Source organism: Brassica oleracea, chromosome C1, assembly GCF_000695525.1.
Source record: "Brassica oleracea var. oleracea cultivar TO1000 chromosome C1, BOL, whole genome shotgun sequence".
NCBI lineage: Eukaryota > Viridiplantae > Streptophyta > Magnoliopsida > Brassicales > Brassicaceae > Brassica > Brassica oleracea.
The window spans coordinates 31916587-31943336 of NC_027748.1; the positions used below are offsets into that span (position 1 = coordinate 31916587).

General features: G+C 38.3%; 2 protein-coding genes and 1 pseudogene across 2 annotated transcripts; all 3 read right to left on the minus strand.

Moving 5' to 3' along the window:
* Window positions 1-7945: 7945 nt before the first annotated feature.
* On the minus strand, window positions 7946-14324 carry LOC106337654 (annotated as a pseudogene).
* Window positions 14325-20502: 6178 nt separating this feature from the next.
* On the minus strand, window positions 20503-21772 carry LOC106314091. The gene has a single exon (XM_013752032.1). The coding sequence runs from the start codon at window positions 21568-21570 to the stop codon at window positions 20629-20631; it is 942 nt and encodes a 313-aa protein (XP_013607486.1). The 5' UTR covers window positions 21571-21772; the 3' UTR covers window positions 20503-20628.
* Window positions 21773-21864: 92 nt separating this feature from the next.
* LOC106314083 (FRIGIDA-like protein 4a) lies at window positions 21865-24052 on the minus strand. The gene is made up of 3 exons (XM_013752025.1): window positions 23027-24052; window positions 22717-22883; window positions 21865-22641 (listed from the first exon to the last, which is right to left on the minus strand). The coding sequence occupies exons 1-3, from the start codon at window positions 23931-23933 to the stop codon at window positions 22117-22119; spliced, it is 1599 nt and encodes a 532-aa protein (XP_013607479.1). The 5' UTR covers window positions 23934-24052; the 3' UTR covers window positions 21865-22116.
* Between the last annotated feature and the right edge of the window lie 2698 nt (window positions 24053-26750).

Consider the following 26750-nt stretch of genomic DNA (forward strand, 5'->3'; position numbering starts at 1 on the left):
TTAGGAAATTTAAGAAGGTGAGTGTGTGAACGTGAGATGAAAAAGAGAAGGAAGAGAGAACAAAGAGAACCGAGAGAATGAGAACGTAGAGAATTGTGAGTATGATCAGTTTTTATTTTACAAAGAGAATGAAGAGAAGAACATGAGACTATAGAGATAGAGAATGGTAAGAGAGAATGGTGATTTCTTTACGCTCTCAGCACAAACATTTTATAAGTTAAAAGTTCTAAACAAACAGGAGATCCCATGACCTCAATACAAACAAGACACCCCGTGACCTCAATACAAACAAGACACCCCGTGATGCAAGAATACAAAACAAACAAGTTAAAGTTCTTTACACAATCCAAGCCGTGACCTCCCTCTACCCTCGTGACAACAAGAAGCCAAGAAACATAACTCTCGTGACCTCAACAGCTCTGTCTCGTCGACTCATAAACTTGTTTCCCAACGTGTACTGTCTCACCTGCATAAATAAGAACAAGAGTATGAGATAGAACATTTTAATTAACAAGAGCCAAAAGAAGAACAAGAACATCAGACAAAACATTTTAATTAACAAGAACAAGAGACATAAGTAGATCATTTCTTCTGGTCGTGCCTTAGCTCCTTCCAAGCGTGTTCTAGTGTAAATCTCTTCTGGTAGTTGTTGTAAAATATCTGATGATCTAGCTTCACAACGTCGTTTTCATTCTGGCCACTTGTTTTTTCCCTAGTAGCCGCTTCATACGCTCCACAGAACTTGGAGACGAGGTCATTGATCCTATGCCATCGTTGCTTGCAGTGTGTTGGCTCTCTCTCTTCAAGGCCAGAAACAAGAGGACTTACTGAAAAGTAATCAGCACCTTTTCCAAAACCTGGAGGATGTTTGCTCGTTCCCAACCACAGGATCCTTGCTTGTGTTTAACCACGAGCTGATCAGGACAACATCAATATCAGGACAACATCATCTGTTGGTGTCCACTTTCGACGTTCTGTACGCCCAGCGGCACTGTCTCCATCAAAGTTTGAAGCTTCGGTTCCTACACTGCCTCGGAATGGAACCTGTGTTGAAGATAGTGTTGCATTATCTTCAAAGTTGCCAAAGGAAACAGTTTGTTGACTATAAAGGAGGTCAACAAACTTTGAAGTTCCAGGGAGTGGATCCATATTACAAGGACGTTCAAGAAAGAGAGAAATAAAAGAAGTTAAGTGAGGAACTAGAAAGAGACGAGTGCGTTTTGAAGTGATATGAAGAGGAGGAGGAGGCAAGTTTTAAATAGATTCAAGAATCCTATTGAATCATTTATCACAACCAACACACCATTGCTTTCTATCTACCCATAACCAAAGATATTTACTGCCTACCACAACTCTAATCTACCATTAACCAGCGCTATTTATTACCTTACACTAACCAGTAACCACTCTATTTATTACAGGAGCAAACTCGTCTACAATGCTTCAACGAAACAGAACATATATCACAAACAATTCTCAATTAAACAATGCTTCATCCAATTCAACACAACAAGAGACATGGGCTTTATCTAGTTCAAAATTCATTTCAACCAAGCAATAAAATCATCAACCTTCGCAACATAAATCACAATCACATTTTAAACTTTAATTAGAATCACATTCACTTCCACAGAGCAAAAAGAAACGTTTATACATTTAGAAAGATCAAAGATAAAGTACCTTTTGCGAACGATCGTGGCGGTTTTTTTCTGCCAAAGGGAGAGGTTAATCCTGGATCATGCCACTTCAGGCCTCTTCCTCATTCCTGGATCATGCCTCTTGATCCTACCATACGACACAACCACAGAAAACAAATGAAGACAAATTAGAAAAGTATCTGAATCGAAAACATGCATACTTGAAAGAATCAAATTGACGCTTCACCTTTCGATTTCCTTGAAAAACAATCACCGTCAGAGAGAGAGAGCTCGCCGTTGTCCATCGTCGACGAGAGAAACCCATAGAAACGTCGACAAGCTCAACGGAGAGGGAGAGAGAGGAAACGCCGTTTCGTCGACGAGATCACCGAGACAGAGAGAGAGAGAGAGAGAGAGAGAGAGGAATCGCCTTTTCGTCGAGGAGAGCACCGACAGAGAGAGAAAGAGCTCGCCGTTGTCCATCGTCGACGAGAGAAACCCATAGAAACGTCGACAAGCTCAACGGAGAGGGAGAGAGAGGAAACGCCGTTTCGTCGACGAGATCACCGAGACAGAGAGAGAGAGAGAGAGAGAGAGAGAGGAATCGCCTTTTCGTCGAGGAGAGCACCGACAGAGAGAGAAAGAGCTCGCCGTTGTCCATCGTCGACGAGAGAAACCCATAGAGACGTCGACGAGCTCAACGGAGAGGGAGAGAGAGGAAACGCCGTTTCGTCGACGAGATCACCGAGACAGAGAGAGAGAGAGAGAGGAATCGCCTTTTCGTCGAGGAGAGCACCGACAGAGAGAGAAAGAGCTCGCCGTTGTCCATCGTCGACGAGAGAAACCCATAGAGACGTCGACGAGCTCAACGGAGAGGGAGAGAGGAATCGCCGTTGTCGTCACTCTTGCGGAGCAACCGAGAAGAGAAAGGAAAGAGAGAAAGAAACAAGAACGACTTCACCGTTCGGAGAGCCAATAACGACGTGACACGTCGCCCAAACTACCGTGTCTTCGAGCACTTAATTAGGGGACGTCCCTTGGCTTTATTTCGTGTTTTCCATTTTTTTTATGATTAATTAAGTTAAGGGACAGGCTTAAGAGCTGCCTTTGAACATGCTCTAAGGTGCATATTTACATTCCAGGTATAATTAAGAATAACTATAAGGGCATCTGCATCAGTGAACCCCATGGAAGGGGTTCACAAAGTATTTTTTTTATTTTTTTTTTCTGTTTGATTTTTGTTTTCAAAAAAAAAAATTAATTAATCGGACCAATCGCGGGTTCAGTGTAGTGACCCCGCAGGAGACAGGTTCACTTCTTTAGTTTATTTTAATTTTTTTTTTTTCGAAAACTGTGTGAACTCTCCATGGAGTTCACTGATGCAGATGGCCTAAGTAATACAGACGGAGTCTCACACACTATACTAAAAAAAAAAAGAAAAAAAGCTGACGCATCAAGTCATGTTTATTCACTACAATGATGATTTTGAATCTACTGATGTTTCTTATCCAGAGGCTTTCTCTCCAACGATCACTTGCATATTCCAAGCTCTCTTCTCTGAAAAAAAAAAAAAAATTCCTACGGGTAACAACTAATCATCTTGTTGCTAAGACCAAACGGAGACTGCAAATTTTGAGCTTCGTATAACTTTGACTAGAATCCTCATCTATGATAGCTTTGATGCCAACCAATTTCTTGGAGATTAGCATGGCAATTTTTCTTGTAAAGATTGAGGACAAACTTGTCTGAAAAGGGTAATGATAGGATGTGTAAGGAGTGACTAAAGAGATTTTTGGAGGTATAGAGGATGAGCCGGCAAAAGACAACAGATACAATGAATTACTCTTGATGAATGTACGTGAATGGAATAGATGACATGAAATCGTTTTGATGAATTGTTAGGCTTTGCCATGTCAACGGTTTCTTCACAAAATGATGCAAGAAACTAATAAATATGTACTCTCTTTCATCACAACGTATGTTTTTGAACCAACGAGATGATGTATTGGCTAGTTTAAAATGGCGAAAGGCAACTCAAGGCGAGAAAGTGGTCGAGAAGCGGTCGTGTATGCTTCATCAAAAAGGTAAGCAAAACTCTATATACTCATGATAAGAACTGATAGCTTTGAAGAGACTTATGCTAGAAACCAAAATTCCGTTAAGAGCCGGTTCTTAGTTTTTTTAGTTAAAAGTTAAGAGACGGTTTCTTAAATTCCGTTAAGAACTCCACCCTAAGAACCACCCATGAATCATGCTCTAATAGGATTAGGTGCAATTAAAAAATTATTTTAAGGATTAGTTCATATTGTTACTTCAACTAAGATAGATAAATACGGTACTTTAAACGGTTAATCGTTTAGTTTTATCAATTTTAATTTACATAATATTCACTTGTTTAGTGTAGATATAGTTAGATTTATGTTTATTATTTATTTTTCTAGTTAGTAAAAGAGAACATATAAACATATTATATGTGTTTGACAAAAAAAAAACATATTATATGTAAAGCTACTTTATAGGTTCATATAATGTAATTATATGATTATATATGTTTAATTTTTTAAAAATAGAAAATCCGGTTCCACCGGCTCAAACTAGTCAACCAGTAACTATACTGAATCGGTATCTGATCCGGTTTTCAAAACATTGGTTTTACATGTTTCACCGAACTAATATTCTCTTTTATATAGACAAAAAAAATCCCCTTTGTTCTCTCCTTTCCCCTCGTTTTTTATATTATAGATATTAGGACAATTTCATTCATATATAGTATATTTGTCTAAAAAAAATTAAAAAAGTGTTATTTTATTTGATGTATCTTGTAAAAATAAATCCACATTTACATTGGTAAAAGTTTGTAAGGTTTTGATGTAGGTTTTAACTTTGAAAACTAAAGTTACGACATGATTGGCTAGAGATTTTAAAATTTTAAAGTCAAATTACTAAGTTAAATCCAACCAATCACTTCCATTATTTAAACTTTAGAATCTATAAAGTGAAAAAATATCTATAATAACAAAAATAACAAAGTTTTCCACAATGCTGTCAAGATAAGGGAGGCAAGGAATGCAATAAGAGAAATAAGATGTCCATCAGGGCAAGTGGTCAGCTCTCAAGAAGACATAAAGAAAGAAGCCGAGAGATTCTTTACTGAGTTCCTCTCACATGTACCTGAAGGACTGCAAGGGAAAACAGTGGAAGAGATGAAGCATATCATACAATACCGATGCTCGGAGGAAGAAAAGAATGCGCTTGTCAAGCCGGTTACAGATGCGGAAATTAGAGATGTATTATTTGGGATGCCTAAGGAAAAGTCCCCGGGGCCTGATGGGTTCACTGCAGAGTTCTTCAAGACTTCTTGGAGTATTATTTCAAAGGATTTTACCACTGCGGTGCTTTCTTTTTTCAGCAAGGGGTTCTTACCGAAGGGGCTCAACACCACAATACTTGCTTTGTTCCCCAAGAAAGATGATGCGATGGAGATGAGAGACTACAGACCCAGAGCCTGTTGCAACGTCCTATACAAGGTAATCTCTAAGATAATCGCCAATCGGCTCAAGGGAACGCTCCCTCATTGCATCACCTACAATCAGTCAGCATTCGTGAAGGATCGATTATTAGTAGAGAATCTCCTTCTAGCTACTGAAATCGTCAAGGACTATCACAAAGAGGACATATTTCCCAGATGCTCAATGAAAATTGACATCGCAAAAGCCTTTGATTCTGTTCATTGGCCATTTCTACTAAACATGCCGGAGCCTTTCATACACTGGATTGAGCTGTTTGTGTGCACGCCGTCCTTCTCAGTTCAGATCAACGGAGAATTGGCTGGGTTTTTTCAGAGCAAAAGAGGGTTGAGGAAAGGATGTGCACTCTCGCCTTATCTATTTGTCATATGCATGAATGTGCTATCTCACATGCTAGACATGGCCGCAGCTAGGAAAGAGATAGGCTATCATCCTCGGTGCCAGAACATCCTCTTGACTCACCTGTGCTTTGCGGATGACCTGTTAGTCTTCACCGATGGTACAAAAATCTCCATTGAAGGTATTCTTGGGATGTTTGAAGCTTTTGCTGTGATGTCAGGGCAGAAGATCAGCTTGGAAAAGTCAACTCTCTACATGGCTGGTACTACTGGAGAGCAGGAATCAGAAATTCTATCATGCTTTCCTTTTGCTTCAGGTCAATTGCCGGTACGGTACTTAGGTCTTCCTCTACTTACCAAGAGGATGACTGTAAATGACTACATGCCTTTAGTGAAAAAGATCAGGAAAAGAATGAGTTCATGGACTGGTCGTTTCCTCTCACACGATGGTCGGCTTCAACTGATCAACTCAGTCATTATGAGTCTTGCAAACTTTTGGCTAGCTGCTTTCAGATTACCAAGTAGCTGCCTGAAAGAGATAGAGCGACTCTGCGCAGCCTTCTTGTGGTCTGGACCGGATCTTAAAACCACGAAAGCAAAAGTTAGCTGGCAAGACATTTGTCTACCAAGGAATGAGGGCGGCTTGGGCATTAGACCCTTAAAGGAAGTAAATAATGTTCACTGCTTGAAGCTTATATGGAGAATAGCATCGTCGCGCTCTTCCTTGTGGGTCAAATGGATCCATTGCTACTTGATAAGGAAGGGGTCTTTTTGGTCGATCTCAGTTAACACAAACTTGGGATCTTGGATGTGGAAAAAGCTACTGAAGATGAGGAGTATTGCAAGGGAATTTATACAGGTTGAGGTCGGTAATGGAAGTCATACCTCATTCTGGCATGAAGTATGGTCTCAGATTGGGTGTCTTAAGGAGGTGGTAGGTGATCGAGGCGTTATGGCCCTGGGCATAGCAAACAACGCTACGATGGCAGATGTTATATCAAATCATCGATGGCGGAGGCACAGACAGAGTATTCTCAATGATATAGAAGATGAGATTGATAGGCTGCGTGTTGGAGGGTTAGATGATAAAGATGATGTTAAGCTTTGGAAGTGGGGTGAAGGGAAATTTGTGAGTAAGTTCTCTTCAAAGAAGACCTGGCAACAAGTGCGAAGTGAGCATCAAACTTGCGCTTGGAGTCAAGGTATATAGTTCCCTCAGTCTACTCCAAAATACTCTTTCATGTTATGGATTGCGAGAAGGAACATATTGCAAACGGGAGACAAAATGCAAGCTTGGAATGTCTCTGTGAACATAGAGTGTGCTCTGTGTCAGGGAGTTCAAGAGACATGCCAATATCTCTTCTTTCAGTGCCCTTACTCGACTGAAGTGTGGGAATCTCTGGTGAAAGGGCTTCTTAAGGATGATTTCACCACTGACTGGGATGATATTGGGGAAATGGTTTCTGGTAGAAGCTACCCTCCAACATAAATGTTTCTTATCAGATACTCTCTTCAGGTTGCAGTCCATAGCATTTGGAGAGAAAGAAATGGTAGAAGGCATGGAGAGGAACCAAAAGCGGCTGCCATACTGAGTAAGCTTATCGACAAAACGATAAGGCTTCACCTTCTTGCTGTCAAAGCCACGGGTCATGCATACTTGGAAAGGAGTTTACGCACTTGGTTTGGAACAAGGCAAGTTCCAAATCCAACATAGAAAATATAAGATTTCTTTTATTTTAGTTGATTGAGTATATAAATAAAAACAGAAGCACTAGATGTAACACAGTTTTGACTGAATATAATTTTACATTCATTCAAAAAAAAAAATCTATAATATCAAATAAATTAGATAATCGTAGATAAAATTTATTACTATTTAGATATTAATTTTACTAAAATTTTAATAATTTTTATTTACTTTTGAATACATTTTAAAATTATTTAATTTAAAAACTTAAAACGCTATTTATTAATTAAATTAAATAATAGTAAATTTTGAAAATATATGATTTATTTATTAATATAACTTATTTTGATTGTAAAAGTAATAATATTATATATAAATCATATACTTTACATATTTTATTTAAAAATATCTTCACTTAAAAACGTATATCTACAATCAATTTAATTAAAGCAAAAAAATAAAATCAACAATAATAAAGTTGCAACTACGATCAACTAATCTACAACTCAAATTTTACAGTCACAGTCCAATGTCCCAAAGCGTTCCTTGTTGATTGTAAAATTTAAAAGGTTTAATAAAAACTGCCATATTACCGCCAAAGTTCAACCAATCATCCCTAGAGTCCCAAAGAGTTCATTTTTGATAATAGAAACTGTGATTATACAATAAGATATAATGAAGAGAGCACACCTGGCTTTCCCACCAGATAGAAAAGGATTTAACGGGTGGATATATATCAGGAGAGTTCACCATGTGTCACAAGGTAACACACCTCGTCTTCCACCCACGACGTCGACGGCTTCCACGACGACTGCTAAAATCAGTGCACTCTATCTCCCGCCAGTACCATTCATCTGCTTCGGACATCATGATACCAATCTCTTGTGAAAACTGGCCGTCATTATGCCGCATTTCACCATCACTACTACTTTTACCAGAAACATCTGATTCAATATTATCTTGCTGAATCTGAACCAAACTTGGAACATAAATGAAAATAGGATGACGATGAAAACGTGCTCCTACAAAAGGGATTTCTGTGTAATATTCATCTTCCTCTCCAATAGTACATACCCCGCTCATGCTTCCCCCAAAACGTGAATCATACAAGGCCACTTTCTTATCCCCGTCTATTAGAAAACTCGTGTAAACATCAAAACCATAGTCCAATGAGAAAGATTTGCTCCATGACAAATCTGCTTCACAAGTATCAATTTAATTGGTTACCCATATCTCCATCTTTGATGAGCCGATGCTCCAATGTAACACTGAGAGTTCTTCTCTAACAACTGGCAGAGCCATATACCTACAGTCCTGAGATGTGAGAGGAAAATACCAACGTTTAAATCTCTCTCTTGTAAAATCAAAACTGAGTAAGTAGCCTATGTTAATCCAGTAATTATTTCCATTCAAAGTCACACCCTCAGACTTGTTAAAGATGCAGTTCCGAGAATTAATAAATCTCCACGTATTAGAGTTAAAATCATAGATTTCAAATTCACCATCTTGGTCGTACTCGCCGCCTATATCGTACCAATCCAAAAGCATCATAATTTTGTAGCAGCGGCAAGATTGGTTGTTTTCGTATCCTAAAGTAAAAATAGCCTTTGGACGGAAACACCTGCGACCATCGTTGTGTTTGATCCACCTTGTTTCCCCTAAACAAGGGTTCCAAACCACGAGTTCACCCTCCGTGGTGGTGCATAACAACAAACCATCGCAGTGAATAACTGTTACTATATCGGCAACTTCTGAATTGTTATAATCCTTTAGACTAAGTGCATCGCTAAATTCAATAGATGGAGGAACAAAGTTTAGATCTACACTCGTCAAATAAATCCTATGTTCTTTCAACATGAGAACATGAGATTGCTTTGGAGCGTTACCAAGGTGCTTCTCTGGCGGCGTAAGAATGGGTGAACGCTCGATCTAAGAATTTAGGGTTCTTCGAGACCTGTTCTTGGATCAATCAAGAGTTTCTTTCGATAGCTTCTTGAGACCAACTTCCTGTTTTGATGAATTGAATCGAATCAAACAAGGGATAAAAACAAAGCTCTTCTTATTAAAATCAAAACGTCCCCATAAGAGAGGTTTTAGCTCTTCTTATATACTGAATACTAAATCATAAGCTATCGAAAATAAGGAAAGCAATATAGATTTAGGAAAAGGAAAAACACCAAAACCATAACCTAATAGGAAAAGGAAACTTGAAGATAAGGATGATAATTCAAATTATCATACTGGCGCCAGTTTGCAAGGATGCCGCTGCATCAGGTCCCCCTGGGTGAGTAGGATTCGACCTCTAATCGGCGTGTCCGGAGGAACAAACTTCATGAGATAGCGGACGTTAAAGACATCAGAGGTAGTGATGTCCGCAGGGAGCTTAAGACGATAAACATTGTCGTTGATCCTTTCCACAATTTCCACTGGCCCGATTTTCTTGGACTTGAGCTTGTTATAGGTTCGTGCAGGCAAGCGATCACGAGTTAAATGAACCCACACCAAGTAACCAATATCAAATACCAGACGTCGTCGATGTGAATCAGCTGTAGAATTGTACTTTACGGCCGAGGCTTCAAGTCGTTGGGTAGTTGTAGCATGCATGTCAAGGATAATATCGACAAAAACAGATGCATCGCCATGTATTCGGATACGATCTGGAAGGGAAGAAAGATCAAATGGAGTATGCGGGAGTATGCCATATATCACCTGAAAAGGACTTAAACCCGAGCTTCAATTGACACAACGGTTATGAGCAAATTCCACCTGTGGTAGGCGAGAATCCCAAGTCTTGACAGCATCACCTACTAAACAACGTAGGAGATTGCCAAGGGATCGGTTAACAACCTCTGTCTGGCCATCAGTTTGAGGATGATATGCGGAGCTCATATCCAGGCTGGTGTCAAGCAACTTCCAAAGAGAACGCCAGAAGTGACCAAGAAAGCGTGAGTCACGATCAGAAATGATCGATGAAGGAAGACCGTGTAAACGATAAACTTCTCGAAAGAAAAGCGTAGCAACCTGTAGAGCATATGTCGTCTTCTTGCACGGAATAAAATGGACCATCTTGGAAAAACAATCGACAATGACGGAGATGGAATCAAAGCCACGTTGAGTACGCGACCACAAAATCCATGCTGATATATGTCCATGGTTGAGTTGGAATCAGCAAAGGCATGTACAAACCGGCATTAGTCGCATGGCCTTTGGCTTTCTGACAGGTAACACACCGTTCGACAAAGCGCTCCACATCACGCTGTAGTGAAGGCCAAAAGTAGAGGTAGCGATCAGGTGAAGGGTTCGATCGCGGCCGACATGTCCCTCGTGGTGCAACTCAGAAATCAACTTAAGGCGCAAGCTACAATCTGGGATACAAAGCCTATTGTCGCGAAAGAGGAATCCATCGCAGAGCGTATAAGGCGTTGGAAGGCCTGCAGTAGTATCAGCGTAAACCTTCCCAAAGAAGGGATCACTCTCGTAGAGATCTACGAAAGAACTGAAACCGGGGACGGTCGTGTGCATTGTGGCGAGTAAAGAATGCCTTCGGCTTAGTGCATCTGCGACTCGGTTCGACGACCCTGAGGTATGCTTGATGACAAAAGTAAATTGCTGGAGGTAAGCTATCCAAGAAGCATGGCGCGACGAGACTTTATCTTGTGTATTGAGATGTTTTAAAGAATCATGGTCATTATACAAAACGAACTCGCGATGAAAGAGGTAATGACGCCAATGCTTGATAGCTTGGATGATGGCATAAAACTCAACGTCATATGTGCTGTAGCGAAGACGAGAGTTTGACAATTTCTCATTGAATAAAGCAATAGGGCGATTATGCTGACTTAAAATTGCGCCTATGCCTGTCTTGGAAGCATCCGTATGGAGTTCAAAGACCTCGGTGAAGTTGGGAAGAGCCAAGATAGGCGTTGAACAAAGCTTCTCCTTGATAATGTGAAACGCACGATCGGCTGCTGTTGTCCAAGAGAATTTACCTTCTCGTATGCAATCAGTGATAGGTGACATAAGGCTACTGAATTGAGAGACAAAACGGCGGTAGAATGAAGCGAGACCGTGAAAACTGCGAGTTTCAGTAATTGTCGTTGGAGTAGGCCAAGAGCGTATTGCTTCAACTTTGCTTGGATCGACTGATAAGCCCTGAGTGGAGAAAATATACCCAAGGAAGTGGACTTCTGAGACACCAAACGCACACTTCTTCCTTGTAGAGAAAAACTGATCACGGCGAAGTACGAACAAGATGTCACGCAGATGTCCAACATGCTCTGCTTAGGAGGAGCTAAAGATGAGGATATCATCGAAATAAACTACCACGAATTTGCCAATAAACGGTCGTAATGCCTGGTTCATGACATGCATGAATGTACTCGGAGCGTTAGAAAGACCGAAAGGCATCACTGTCCATTCAAATAAACCTTCCCGTGTCTTGAATGCAGTCTTCCATTCGTCACCAAGGAGAATTCGAATCTGATGGTAGCCACTTCGTAAATCCAACTTGGAGAAGATGGATGCAGAACCAATTTGGTCCAGTAAGTCGTCAAGACGCGGAATAGGAAATCTGTAGCGTACTGTAATCTTGTTAATAGCGCGACTATCCACACACATCCGCCAAGTTCCATCCTTTTTAGGAATGAGTAAGGCGGGGACAGCACAAGGACTTAAGCTCTCGCGTAAGAAACCCTTTTTTTAAAGTTCCTCCACTTGACGACGAAGTTCTTCGTGTTCCGATGGACTTAATCGGTAGTGGGAACAGTTAGGTAATGAGGCGTCGGGTACGAGGTCTATGCGGTGTTGTATATCCCGCAATGGTGGTAAGCCGGACGGGATGTCATTAGGGAAGACGTCTGCGAACTCGGTGAGGATGTTGTCGAGTTGTGGTTGTGTCGAAGAAACCGTCTGTGATGTTGGAGAGAGCACCAGAAGTATAACCATTCCTATCTCGCGCATTAAACTTTCGAATGGTGTACGTTGCAGGAGAAGGATAGGTGAGGTTGTCGGATTTGTTGATGTTGAAGTTGTGGGAGTTGTGGCGAGAGAGGCGGATGGTGAAGGTTTTAAAACAAAATTTCGATTGTTAAATCGAAAGCTGTAAGTGTTAAGGAAACCATCGTGAGTTACCCGTCGATCCGACTCCCAAGGTCGTCCTAGGAGCAGGTGGCAAGCATCCATTGGGACAATATCACAATAAGTCTTATCGTGATAAGCATCTCCAACTGAAAAGGACACCATCGTTCGCTTTGTAATAAATAAGTCGGTGTGTTGCTGTAACCATGCGAGCTTCTTAACTGCGCCAGAGGATATTACATTCTCAGAGCTTCCAGAATCAATGATGAAATTGCATACTTTGCCGTTGATAGTGCACTTGGAGTGAAACAGGTTGTTCCGTTAAGGGTTTTTCGAAATACTATGCGGGGCTAAGCATGAGCGTCGAAGCATCAGTAACGGACCAGAGTCAGCATGAAGTTCCTCTGTTTCATCTTGATCGTCTTCGTCGTAGATGGGTTCTTCATTGTCGATGTTCTGGTCGTCGAGGAGTAGGCCACGTCGTGCTTTGTTTGGGCAGGCCGACTGACGGTGACCAGTCTCACCACAAGAATAACATCGAAGGCCACCCAGGCGGTTTTGTTTCTGCGGATCAACCAGAACTATGGCAGTCTCTGTTTTATTTGTTGTATTGTCCGTTGCATTGGTCGTTGCAGCTGCAGTGTTTGATCTAGTTTGTCGATTTGTTCCCCAAGCTTGGAAACCTGTACACGACTGTGCTTCAATAGTGATGACGTGCTGATGAGCTTCTGAAATTGTCTGAGTTCAAAATAAGTTCAGGGTAAATTGTATTTGCTGACGTAGTCCTCCGACAAATCTCATAACCAGTTGCTGTTCTGAATCCTGAGTCTCCACGCGATTAATCATCAAGAAAAATTCAGTTGCGTAATCGTCAACGGATCTTGATCCTTGCCTTAAATTCTGGAATTTCTGAAATATGAGTTGATCGTAATTATATGGCAAAAAAAAAAATTCATCTCACGCTTGAGTTTATCCCAAGTTGAGATTTTGGATTTGCCATGGCGAGCTCGAGTCGTCTTGCTCTGCGACCACCATGCTGCTGCTCGATCGCGGAAACGGATTGCAACAAGAGGTACACATTGATCGACTGGAACTTGTTTGAATTCGAGAATTTCTTCTACGGTTACAAACCAATCAAGGAGCTCTTCGGCTATGTTGGAACCCTTGAACTCCGGGATTTCAAGTTTGAAACTCGATTTCCATGTAAGGTTACGTGGTTCATCGTCGGTATCTGAATCGGACTCGGAATTGTTGTTGTTGCGACGTCAAGGGTTTTGTTGGCGGAGCGGGGCAAAGGGATTGGCTTCATTATCGGAATCTTTCCGGTTAGAAAGCTGGTCGTTACGGCGGCGGGGCATAGCTGGTGCGGCGTGTTGAGTTGCCAAAGCAGCTACTGCGGCGGTGAGATTTGCGACTTGTTGTTGCAGATCATTAACAGATTGCTGTGTAGTGGGGAAATCATCATCAGCTTGATATTGCTGAGAACGAGTTTTCCGAACCATCGTAGCGGTTGAGAAAGTTTCGGAGCGTAGCAGAGCTCTGATACCAACCTGGTGCAGCGTACGAATGGGTAAACGGTCGATCTAAGAATTTAGGGTTCTTTGAGACCTGTTCTTGGATCGATCAAGAGTTTCTTTCGATAGTTTCTTGAGACCAACTTCATGTTTTGATGAATTGAATCGAATCAAACAAGGGATAAAAGCAAAGCTCTTCTTATTAAAATCAAAACGTTCCCATAAGAGAGGTTTTAGCTCTTATTATATAGTGAATACAAAATCATAAGCTATCGAAAATAAGGAAAGCGATATAGATTAGGAAAAGGAAAAACATCAAAACCATAACCTAATAGAAAAAGAAAACTTGAAGATAAGGATGATAATTTAAATTATCATACTGGCGCCAGTTTGCAAAGATGCCGCTGCATCATTCTCAGTGAATCTTTGGTCTTGGAATAAAGCGTTCCATAGTTTGCAAATATATCCCATTGCCTCAGAGATGTGGCTGGAACCCTAGATAGTATTTATTCTACTAACTCTGCGGGAAGATGAGACGTCATCATTGTTTCTCTTGTTGATTCGATCCCAAAATAAGAAGAAGGGTTTTGTATCTCCCAAGGAAGACGCGGACAACTCAAGGGGAAGAGGGTTTTGAGTTTTTCACATTTGTGGCCGAACCTATATTTTCTTGCATACTACAAAAGTAACGATTTTTTTCTTTTGATCAAAACACAAGTAACGATTTAACCTCCTTTTCCGCTGGGGATTCTGTTTATTGAATTTTTCTTTCCAGTTTACATTTTTTTAAAGGAAATTGAAACATTTGTATAACATCAATTTTGTTTTATTGACTATAAAACCCAATGTTTTAAAAACTAGATCAGACATTAATAGACATCGTAATTCGGTCAATGGTCAGGCCTTTCCAACCAGAGTTTAAATCTTTTATTTAATTTTTAATTAAATAAATATGTATATTTTTAACTATATAATCTCTTATATATTAATTCAGAGGCATTACAATATTTGAAGTAGCCACGTGTTATCACTACGAAGATTTTTAGAATTTTTAAAAAATTAGGTTGGTTCATCTAAACATATATTATACTTTTATTAAACTAACTATTAAATTGATTAATAGTGTACAAAAAACTATTATTCTTTAAATAAAAGTTACGAAATTATCTAATATGATTAACATATATATGATAATTAATGATTTTCAATAATAAAGATTTGATAACATTTTTTTTCAAATATGACTCAAAATTTGAAGTCAAACACAAAAAATGACTCATGTTTTTATGAAACTTTCGTTTGCCATATTCACCTTAGAAGTTCGAGTTATTCACGAAAATGCAATTATTATTATTATTTTTTTCAAAAATGAGTGTTTTACACATTCATCATCATCTTCCTCATTTATTTACAACATTGTCATTGTCATCAAAATATCAAACACAATGAACAACCAATTTCAAGCTCTAAATGCACCTAAAATCAACATATACATCTTCATATCTTCATTTTTACACACAAACCATTTCTATTTCATTTTATCTCTTATTTCATCCAAAAATTATAACTTTTTATTCCAAAAAATATAAGCTTATTAGAATTACTCAAGTGCATGATTCATGGTCAAGAATGAGTAAGTAACTTCCATTAAGAAGTTATGCATGCTTGTAAAAGTTAAACATGAATTTCAGAAGATCTAAAAAATGATATAATCAAATAAAAAATGTATTAATTAGGGGTAAAAATAAAATTTATTAATTTTCTTAATCTTTGTGAAAAACCTAGAACGACATATAAATGTAACGGATGGAGTAATATTTTGTATATTTTTTGTTTTCATAGTAAGTAATAGTTTATATTATATATTATTTCAACTTCAAAAAATAATTAAGTATAGTGAAATTAAAAACTAAAAGATCACTAGTCAAGTTTTTCTAAAAACTAATCTACAACAAAATCAAAAACCAAATATTCAAATAAATATTTTATTAATTTTCAAACCAAAAACTAAAATCACCATTTGTGTTTTTCTAAAAGCTAAAATCTACTATAAAATCAAAAACTAAAAATTAAATTCAAAATTCAAAATCCAAAATCCTAAACCTAAAACCCAAAAACCAAAAACCAAAATCTAAAATTTAAAATTTAAAATTCATCCATACAATCATCACCTTAGTTTAGTCTGGTTTGTGTTTTGCAAAGTTGAGATGTTGGTTGTTTATGGTTTTTGGTTTTAGTTTCTTCAAAAATCTGTTTTATGCCATTCAAAATTTTGACAAAGTAGTTTTCCTTAAAAATAGGGAATCTGGTTGTAGAAGTCCCTTTACTCCAGTGGTTTAACTAAGAGTTTATTAATGATTCAACACCAGCAGGTCCAGGTTTCAATTCCCAGAGTAAACAATTATGCAGGCTACAGAGGAAAGACTTACAATGGATCTTCAGCATGGTGCAAGTAAACCTGGTCAGGTTTGGATCTTCACAAGGTGGCTTTGGTGATACAGTTAGACATAGATCTTCATAAGGCATGTACGATTGTCGGTTGTCTAATCGTCTATGTAATCTTTCTTATAATTGTAATATCCTAATAAATCAGCGTTAAAAAAAAAAAGAAATATGGTTTTTGAGTTTTTAATAATTTTTCAATATGAAACCAAAATTTGTTTTTTGTGAAGATTGTTTTAGTAGTTTTTAGTTTTAATTTTTGGCTTTAAAATTTTGGTTTAAATTTTAGATTTCTTTTATTTCCAGGTTTTTGTTTTTTGATTTCAGCTTTTGGTTTTGATTTTTGGTTTTGCTGTATTTTTTAGTTTTTCAAAAAATAATTAGTACATTACTTTAAAATAATACAACAAAATATTTAGAATTTACCATTAAAATTTATAAAAATATTGTGATTATTGTTTAAAATAAAATACAGTAAATGTTTTCAAGTATTATATTTTTTATTAAAATATTATATCATAGTCAAATAGAAATCATAAAATATATAAAAATTACATAAAAAAATATTTAAAAATTTAAAACTACTAAGAAAATTTTCTTATAAAAATTAATTTTAATTCATAGAACTTGAATAGAAATAGTTCTTCTTATATAATAATTTTCTTCTGCGTGTTTGTTAGTTATAAGATCTTGATTGGATGGAAAAGGTTTTTGAAAAAAACTAATAATTGTTAAAATATGTAACAATATATTTTACCATTTAATTTTGTCAAAATTTATATTTTTGAAAAATAATATACTGGAGTATTTTCATGTTTACCACTTTTATGATACCATTATTCATTTTTACCACCACTAAAGGGACATTTTCAAAAATATTTTCTTCATTAAGTGACAAAAGACTCTTATACATTTGTTCTCTCTCTATATATATATAATAAATAATTATTTAAATAAACAAAAAGTAAAAAATAAATAATAATATTTTGTTATGTTTTCAAATTATAATTTTCAAACCCGAACTTTTTTATAAGAAAAAAAATTTGTTTTCGAATTTTGTTTTTGTTTTTTTTCAAATTTTTTTTTGAAAATCGAAAATTATGTTTGAAACTATTTTTTTAATTTTTTTATATCTTTAAGTATTTATTCATATATTTATTAGAATCCTAAATTTCACATTTCAAAAACTCTACCCCAAAGCTAAAAGCGTTCTGTTGGAAAATAAGGTGCCCACCAAAGTTAAAACATTTTCTATGGCAATTGGTGACTGGATGCATATCAGTCAAGAAAAACCTGCAAGCAAGAGGGATAAAAGAAGACATATGTTGTGCAAGATGTGGAGCCTACGAGGAATCGATAAACCACGTGTTTTTTTAATGTCCTCCAGCACTTCAGGTTTGGGCTCTCTCGGAGATACCATCAACAAATCCAAATATTTTTCCAACAACTTCTCTCTTCACAAACATGGATTATCTCTTTTGGAGAGTTCTCCTTCAGATGGATGATCATAAGTTTGCATAGATACTATGGTACATTTGGAAAAGAATGAATAATAAAGTCTTCGGTAACCTGGACATTGATTCCATGGAAACACTTAAGTTTGTAGAAACAGAATCAACACTCTGAACTGAGGCACATATATTGAGCGAACAAATGAATGTACGAAGCGTAGAGGTTATGACACTACCTTCAATTTAAAGAAGATCGTGTTTCACAGATGGTTCTGGAAAGAGAATGATACTTTTTCCGGACAAAGTTGGTTCAGTACTTTAGCATGATTTGATGGGCTGATGGGAGTGAGAAATGTTCGAGCTAGTCTCTCTCCTCTCCTTGTAGAGATGGAAGCACTACTCTAAGCAATGGAATGTATGAGAAACTTATGGCAGTTTCAGGTCACGTTTGCAACAGATTGTTTTCAATTGGTGAATATGGTTTCGAAACCAGACGAATGACCAGCTTTTGCAAGTTATTTGAAAGATTTAAAAATCCTGAAAGAAAGTTTCCTCCAATCAGAGATCATCTATGTACCAAGGACACAAAATACAAAGGCAAATAGCTTAGCACACAGTGTAAGGAAGCAACTGTCTTTCGTCGTTCACATGGATGCAGATCTCCAGATTTGGTTCACAGAGTCAATATGAGTCTGTATAAGTTGATGACAAAAAAAAAAATTTACCTCATCCCTCAACTCTAAACCCTAAGGTTAGATTAGTTAACCCTAGGAATATAAATGTTTTTTACGCTTCATTTAAAGTTAGGGTAAAAATGGTTAGTGTAAACATGAAAAGTAGTATTATAAATGTGGTATTTTTGACAATTTCCCTAATATACTTTACTAAAAAGATAAATTATAAATTTTGTTATGAATAATAAAAAATATTTATAAAATAAGAATATGTTCACTTTGGAACATATACATTTAATCAATGTTGATACATGCTATATTAATATTAACCAAAAGCTAAGAAAAATAAGAAGCTATGTGCTGCTCTAAAATAATCATATAATCTGTAAATTATACAAAAATTAAAAATTAAAAATGAAAAACCAAAAATTAAAAATCTAAATCTAAAAAAAAAAAGGCTAAAAGCCAAAACCAAAAGCTAAAACCAAAATAAATTATATATTTTTAAATTGAATGGTTATTTTTAATACAGTATAAGGGAAAATTCATGTTTACCATTTTCAAGGTACCATTATTCATGTTTACAACTATCAAAGGAACATTTTCAAAAATGCATTATTCATTAAGTGGTAAAAGACTTTTATACATTTGTTTTCTATATATATATAAAAATAATTATTTAAATATATAATAAAAAATAATTTTTTTTATGTTTTCGAATTATAGTTTTTCAAATTCGATTTTTTTTATAAATTTTTTTCTTTCTTTTTCAAAATTTATTTTTGAAAATCGAAAATTATGTTTGCACTATTTTAAAAAATGTATATATTTTATAAGCATTTATTTATATATTTATTATAGATGAGAAATTCCCTAGGAAAACCATTTTTAAGTTTTTGTCACAAAAATGATCATCAATGAATAAAATGACCAAAATAAGTTTTATTAATGGTAAAATTACCTTTTTACCCTATGGTTAACTAATCTAGACTTAGAGTTTAGAGTTAAGGGGTGTGGTTTTGGAGATAAGGTTTCAAATTTAAAAAAAAAAAAAAATTAAAATTTACAAAATAAAAATAGGCTATTTTGGTCATTTTTTTCTTGAGTGTTATTTTTGTGACAAAAACTTTAAAAGAGCTATTTGAGATAATTGCCCTTATTAGAATCCTAAATTTCATATTACAAAAACCCTACCCCACTTTTTAACTTTAAATCCTAAATCTAAATTAGTTAACCATATGGGTATAAATTTTTTTTACCTTCAATTAAAAGTGAGGATAAAAGTGGTTAGTGTAAACATGAAAAGTAGTAATATGAATGTGGTATTTGTGACAATTTCCCTACGGTATATTGTATTAATAAACATATTATGTTTTATTATTTTTAGTTATTTTTAATATGTCTAATAATTATTAAAATTATTAAATAATTTTATTCATAGAAATTAATAACTAAATGTTTACAATTAATAATATTGTTATATTTCAGAGTTTAGGTATTGCTAATTAAAAAAAGAAAGTAAATGTTAAAAATAGTCATTGCCAATTCAATAAAAATCAAATTAATAAAACTCAAACGAAGTTAGCTAAGTTTGATTTGTGCATGATACAATTTAGTTCGGTTTGTGAACCTGCAAAAATAATAACTTATCATGTTCTTTCTAAACTATAGTTGTCTAAATGATTTTCAATTTGAGAAATACCATAGGATAGCACTAAAAAAGTTTTATTCACAGATATAGATTCTAAGGATCAAAATGACCAAAATGTTTCATTAAATAGGTAAAGATACATTTATACCTCTAAGGTTAACTAATCCAAACCTTAGGGTTTAGAGTTAAGGGGTAGGAATTTGGATTGAGGTTTAAAATTTTATAAAATAAAAAATAAATATTAAAAATTTGAAAATAAAAGTTTTTAAAATAGTTTCAAAAAGTATTTTCGAATTAATAAAAAAAATTTGAAAAAAAAAACAAAATTTCGAAAAAAAAATTTCAAAAAACAAAAAATTTATAAAAAAATTCGAATTTGAAAGTATATAATCTAAAACTATAATTTTTTTCATTTCTTTTTTTATTTTTATTTTTATCTTTTTTTTTTGTATATATCTTGGATCTTATGGTTTTTTTACTTATTAAATGAAACATTTTGGTTTTTTTTTATTCTCCTTGGTCTAGTGACCAAAACTTTTGAAGTGTGAGATTATCGAAAGATAAAACAACACAACATGCTCTTGTCTTGAAAAAGTAGCATAAAAGAAGATAAAAAGTAATAGCAAAGATTTTAGGTATAGGGCATTGCTTGATGATGACTAGTCTTCTTCTTGAGTTTCCTCTGCTTAAGCTTCACTTGAACATTAACACCATTATCAATAATAGCTTGAAGAACAACCTGAAGCTTACCTTCCACTTTATCTCCTTTCCTAGGCGTATATATAACGTCATGTATGTCATCTTCCAAACTTCTCTGAGCAAGAACTGTCCCAACCGCAGTGCAAGCCACTGCGTTCCTAGTCGAACCAAGATCGAACTTCATGTCTTTTGAAATGGAATGAGCCACAGTAACAACTTTACTAGTCACCCTGTGAATCACACATGCTCGAACCGAGGCCTTTGAGATGTAAATGTCTAAGCAAAAGGGGTAGTGATAAGGCGCAGTGAGCTGGTTAAACGTAAGCGTTCGCTCTCTCTTCTTCGCAGCTGCAATAACATGATCCGTTTCACCAGTGATGGTGTTGATCCTTGGCGCATCTCTCTTCTTGTATTCCTCGCGAACTTCTTGATTACTCTTTGCTGCCTCCTTCTTCATCTGTGTTTCTTCTTGGTTGTTCTTGGTTTTCTGGTGATGGTTCTTGCGGTGGAAGTCATAGTTGTATTCCTCGAACTCTTTTGACCCTCGATCAAGCTTGTAGAAAAGATCACCGCGGATTCTCATATTGTCGATTTCATCGTGATCAAGATCAGGCACGACGGTTTCTCCTCCTTGTGTAGTAAAGCAAGAGTTTTTTGCAGACTCTGCTTGAAACTCTCTCCAGGCTTGAGATATAGATGATGAGACATCCCAAGCAGCATCATCCACAGTTTCTATAGAACAACCACTCAAACCTGAATCCTTTCCAGTTTCGCTGCTGGAAAATCTTGACGACAAAGGATGTGATGCTACTCGAAAATGGGAGGCGAGATTCGGCAAACGGAGAAAGCTTCCTTTGAGAATCGTCAAAGCCATTGTAAGTAACAGAGACCAATTCTGAACGTAGAGAGGCAAGGCTTCACAGAGACAAATTGTCGAACAGGTGGTGTGCACGGTTAGGTTGGGAAAGAGATTACCTCAAACCGCTTATAAGACTGATCGGTCCTGCTGCTTTGTAGAGTATTAACAAAGAGATTCAAAGCAAAGATTTTTCTAACGAACCAGTGTGGTTTCGACGTGAAGAACCCTACTTTAGATATCTGTCTGAATCAAAAACCGAATATAAAGAGGGCTTGTGACAAAGAGAAGTTGTCATATATAATTAACAGAAAGATAAAAGATAGTTGACAGAATATTAGGGCATTACAAAAGCTTATGAGAAGAAACAGAGACGATGTTTTTAACACACACAACATAAGATAGCTAACTTACTAAAACGAGTTAGGCTTCGAAAATATTACAGACAAAACGACAACGTAGACAGACAAAGATGCAGATACAGAGTAGTTGTCACAGTATCAGTGGTTGTTGGTTATTACCATTCTTCCTTCTTGATTTGTCATCATCACACACACTCTAAATTCAGTAGTAAGCTTGCTGATGGTGGGCGTGTTGGTGGTGCTGCTGAGGGTAGTGCGGGTGGTAAACCGGAGGAGCTGGAGCAGGAGCAGGGACAGGACCGTTGCAATAACCGTTGTAAGCTGGGTAACCGATAGGTGAGGCTTGGTATGAGGCGGGGATAAGCTCAGGGGAGTATGGATAAGGTGGGCTCCTGTTGCTGTAGACAGTAGTAGGTGGTGATGGGTACGCCGCTGCGGGTGAAGCGTACTGAGGGGAGTGAGACGGTGATCTGATGAACGGGAAGGAAGAGACGTACGCGTTTGTGATACGCCCGGCTTTCGCTGGTGGCATTGGACCGTTGTAGCTGGCTCTGGTTCTCTTGTTTGCCGGTACAGCTGCTGGTTTTCTCTTCTCGGTTTTGGTCTTCTCTAGCTGTTCCAACCGCTTCTTGAGGTTCTCCGGAGGGAACTCTTCCTCGAGTTTGTACTCTTCTATGCATTTCAAGACTGCCTTAAGAGCTGATTGCTCCTTGCGCGCCACGAGATGCTAACATGACAAAAATATTAAATTTAAACTTGCGAATAAAAGATGTTTGAGGTGTGAGATAAATGAGTAGATTACCGAAGCTCGGCCAGTATTACTGGAGTCTTCCGCGACTGTCTTCTTTGCGTCCCTCAGATAGGCTTTGAGCAAAGGAACGGGAGGGAACATATCCACAAGGCCAACTTCATAAGTAAAATGAACTGCATCAAGCTGTTGTCCTCTGCTGATCAACTCTTCAATCATGTCTGTGCAAGCATAACAACTCAAAGACATGATTCATAAATTAAAAAGACTTGAACTTCACACATCTTATGATCAGTTCTAATCTGCCTATGTCACTAAAGTTATGCAATATAATATCATGAGAAAGATACAAGCTTAGGCTTACCAGGCATTTGATCACCCAAACCAACTAAAAGAGCAAGCTTTGGCATCTGTTTGCGCCAAGCGGATCCAACGACAAGCTTTCTGTAGAGACCGAGATCTTCACTTTTAACAATCCCAAACGTCACAAGATGCTGAAGAAACGTATGGACATCAGGAGTCTTGACATTCTCCACCCTTCCTCTCTCCTCCAAGCTCGCCTTCCACGTCTCAGCAATCTCCTTAGCTTTCTCCTTAACGCTCGGAGTAACAAGCAGCCTCGTCTTCCCAATCACTGGATCCACCATCACAGGTGCTAAGCTCTCAAGAATCACCACACAAGCCCATCCGAAATCGTTAGTCATCTTCTCTCCCGAGCCTCTCTTATCCACCGGGAAAACCTCAGATATCGCCTCAAGCACCAACATCGCCGGATCCACACAATCAACCAACGCAGCCGGAATCTGAGACCGGAGCCCCTCAAGCTCCTTCTTCCTCGCCGTCACGAAACTCCAGAACCCCCTCGCGTCCATCTTCAAACAGAGAGACTTCAAAGCAGAGAGAAGCCCTTCCTCGTCGTCAACCTCCCCGCCGCCGTTATCTCCTCCGTCTCTAGCTTTCTCAAGCGACTCCAGAGCAGCTCTAGCTCTCTCCCCGACTTTCCCAGCGACGATCTCTACGCTCCGCTCAATCGTAGCCTCCCTGCGCTTCAGCGACTCGAGGGAGGTCTGCGTCTGGCTATCTAGGGCTCCGATCATCTCCTTCAACGCCTCCGATTTCTTCATCAGGTTCTCCTCCAGCGTCGTGAAGTGATCGGAGAGCTCTTTCCACAGAAGCGTGCAGCTCGTCATCAGCGACGTCTGCTTCTTAAACTCCTCGAAACTCGGCTGAGCTAACTCGGTCAGCTCGCCTGGATCGGAGACCGACCCCATCGTCGGCGTGTTGAAATCGGAAAGCTAGCGAACTTCAAACTCAATCGAGAGAAACAACAGTGGATAGAGAGAGAGAGAGATGGTGACGAAAGTGTTTTTTTAGAGTGAGATTGCAGAAAACCCTAGAAATGGCAAAAAGTTATCGATGACGTGGACAAGTCACAGGAGCGACACGTCTCCGCTCCGTCTAGATTGCGCAGGTTATGATGAATATGGTGTGCTATTGTGAACGGAAGATGCGTAGCTTTGGGTGATGATGACGTGTGATAAGGGCGTGTTTGGGGTGGTGGTAATAAGTATCCTAAGCTTCGCTTTATCGTATAGATCGCTTAAAGAAACCAAAATTAAAGGTGAAAGAGATACGTGGGCCATCCCCACTGACCACCACATGCGTTGAGTCAGAAACCAGTGAAGCATTGCCGGTTAAAATTCTAATAGACTATAAAGTATTGGAACAAAGATATATTGTTTATATATATATATATATATTTTTTTTTTTTTACATCGAAAGCTCCACTTTTTTTATTACGATGGTTCCAACCAAGTGGTGTCGAGCACCAGTCAAGTTGGGACCTCAAGAAGTACATGGAAAAAACAAAAGCCGCGAGACCGAGCACTTTTCGCAAGGCAATCGGCTCGGAGGTTCTTTAAACGTGAAACAAAAGAGATGGAGCAAAATTGAAACATAGAACGAAGGTTAAGAAACTCATCAAACTCAACCATAAGACTTGGCCATTCTTCTTCTTCCTCAATCAGCCTAACCAGTTGCAAGCAGTCTGATTCAAAAGCCATCGAGACGTGACCGAGAGATAGCGAAGACTTCATAGCCTACAGCAAAGTTGCGAACTCTGCATGTAGGGGAGACAACACACGGTTACTAGCAATTGAACCGAACATTGTGCTCCCATCTTCATTCTCCATCACGAAACCACCACCGTAACGGGACAAATATGGAATAGGGGCGCATTCAATTCGTCTCGTCATCTTCTTTCCATGATGCGTCTATCCTGCAAAAAGGCCTCTGTGGAGGTATATATTGCGGCTCCGGAATCATCGAGCTCTCATTCACCTCTAGTGCATCCGGGCCAATTTGCGCCACACACCAGCAAGTCGTTTCTGAGACTGCAGACTGCAACACCTCCAATGGCGAGATGTCCTTGTTGCTAAAGACCTTCTCATTTTGAGCTTTCCATAGGAACCAGAGGATCCAAGCTTTACACTCCTCTGTGCTATGGCGTTTGTGGATCCTATTGAGTAGGAAATCGAAGTTTCCGTACATGGAGGAACTCGGGAGCTCTCCCGGGTCGGTGGGTAGTGCCGCAAGGGACCAGGTCTGGGTGGCCATATGGCACTCAAATAGCATATGGTTTATTGTCTCTTCATGTTGCCCGCATCTTGGACATCTCCGATCAGGATGGCAGTGCCGGTCAGCTAAACGACTACATACGGGAACATAGTTCGTCAGGGCTTGCCACATGAAGTGCTTTATTTTTGGCACAGTTTTGCTCGCCCACACCTGGTGAGTTAAACCGGTAATGCTAGGTTCTGAGCAGTATTCTGTAGGAAGTTCCTCTGTCAGTCCACTCATCTCATCATATCCAGTTTTGACGGAGTACATTCCGGATTTCGTATGAAACCAGCAGTAGATATCTCACCTGAAAGCTTTACTAATCCGTAGGCTACATATCAATGGGATATCTTCTGGGACAATCAAAGTTTTCAACAAATCCAAGTTCCAATTCTTGGAGTTGCGATCGACGAGCTCATGGACGAGTAAATTTGGTTTTTGGATCGGGCTTACCCTAGTAAGCGGACGTGGGGGGGTTTGTAGGAAGCAATGACTCGTCCCAGAATCTAGTATTATAGCCAGAGCCTATCGCCTTTCTCATCCCCGACTTCAGGAGAGGTTTTGCTGCCATCAAACTGCGTCATACGTAAGATGGTGAACTTGCTTTCTCGACATCAATCGGATTTGTATTGCGATAATATCTTCCTTTCAGTACTTTAGCCAATAGGGACGTCGGGTATTGTACGAGGCGCCACAGTTGCTTGGCCAGCAGGGCAATGTTGAAATTCTTTAAATCTCGAAATCCCAAACCTCCCTTGTCTTTCGGTACGCAGATTTTATTCCATGCGATCCAGTGTAGGCCGCCATTATTTTGCTTGGTACTCCACCAGAACCGTGCGATTGCTCTAGACATTTTTTTAATAATGTCTTGAGGAAGTAGGAAGCATGACATAACATAGGAGGGAAGTGCTTGTGCCACCGATTTGATCAAAACCTCCTTTCCATCTTTTGAAAGTAGTTTCGCAGACCAAGAATTCAGACGATCCATAAGGTGTTCCTGTATAAAAGTAAATACCTGTCTTTTGGAGCCACAAATCTGCTCCGGTAGTCCTAGATAGATGCCCATACCTCCCTCGCGAGATAGACCCAGAGCTTCTTTTATTTCAGTTTTAAGTTCCGTAGGGACCTTGCTGCCGAAGAAAACGGAGGATTTGGCAGCGTTTAATTGTTGTCCTGATGCTCTCCCGTATTCACTAATGATTTTCATGAGTTCCCGGCATTGTTGAGGTTCTGCTTTACAGAAGAAGAGGCTGTCATCCGCAAACAAGAGATGTGAGACAGAAGGGCTATCTCTCGCAATTTTTAGGCCGGTGAGTCTGCCCTCTCTTTCTGCTCCATGTATTTGGGATATAAGCGCCTCTGTCAGGATAATGAACAGGAATGGTGAGAGTGGGTCACCCTGTCAGATACCTCTGGTTGGGATTATGTTACCTTTCGGTTCTCCATTGATGAGTACATTGTATGATACT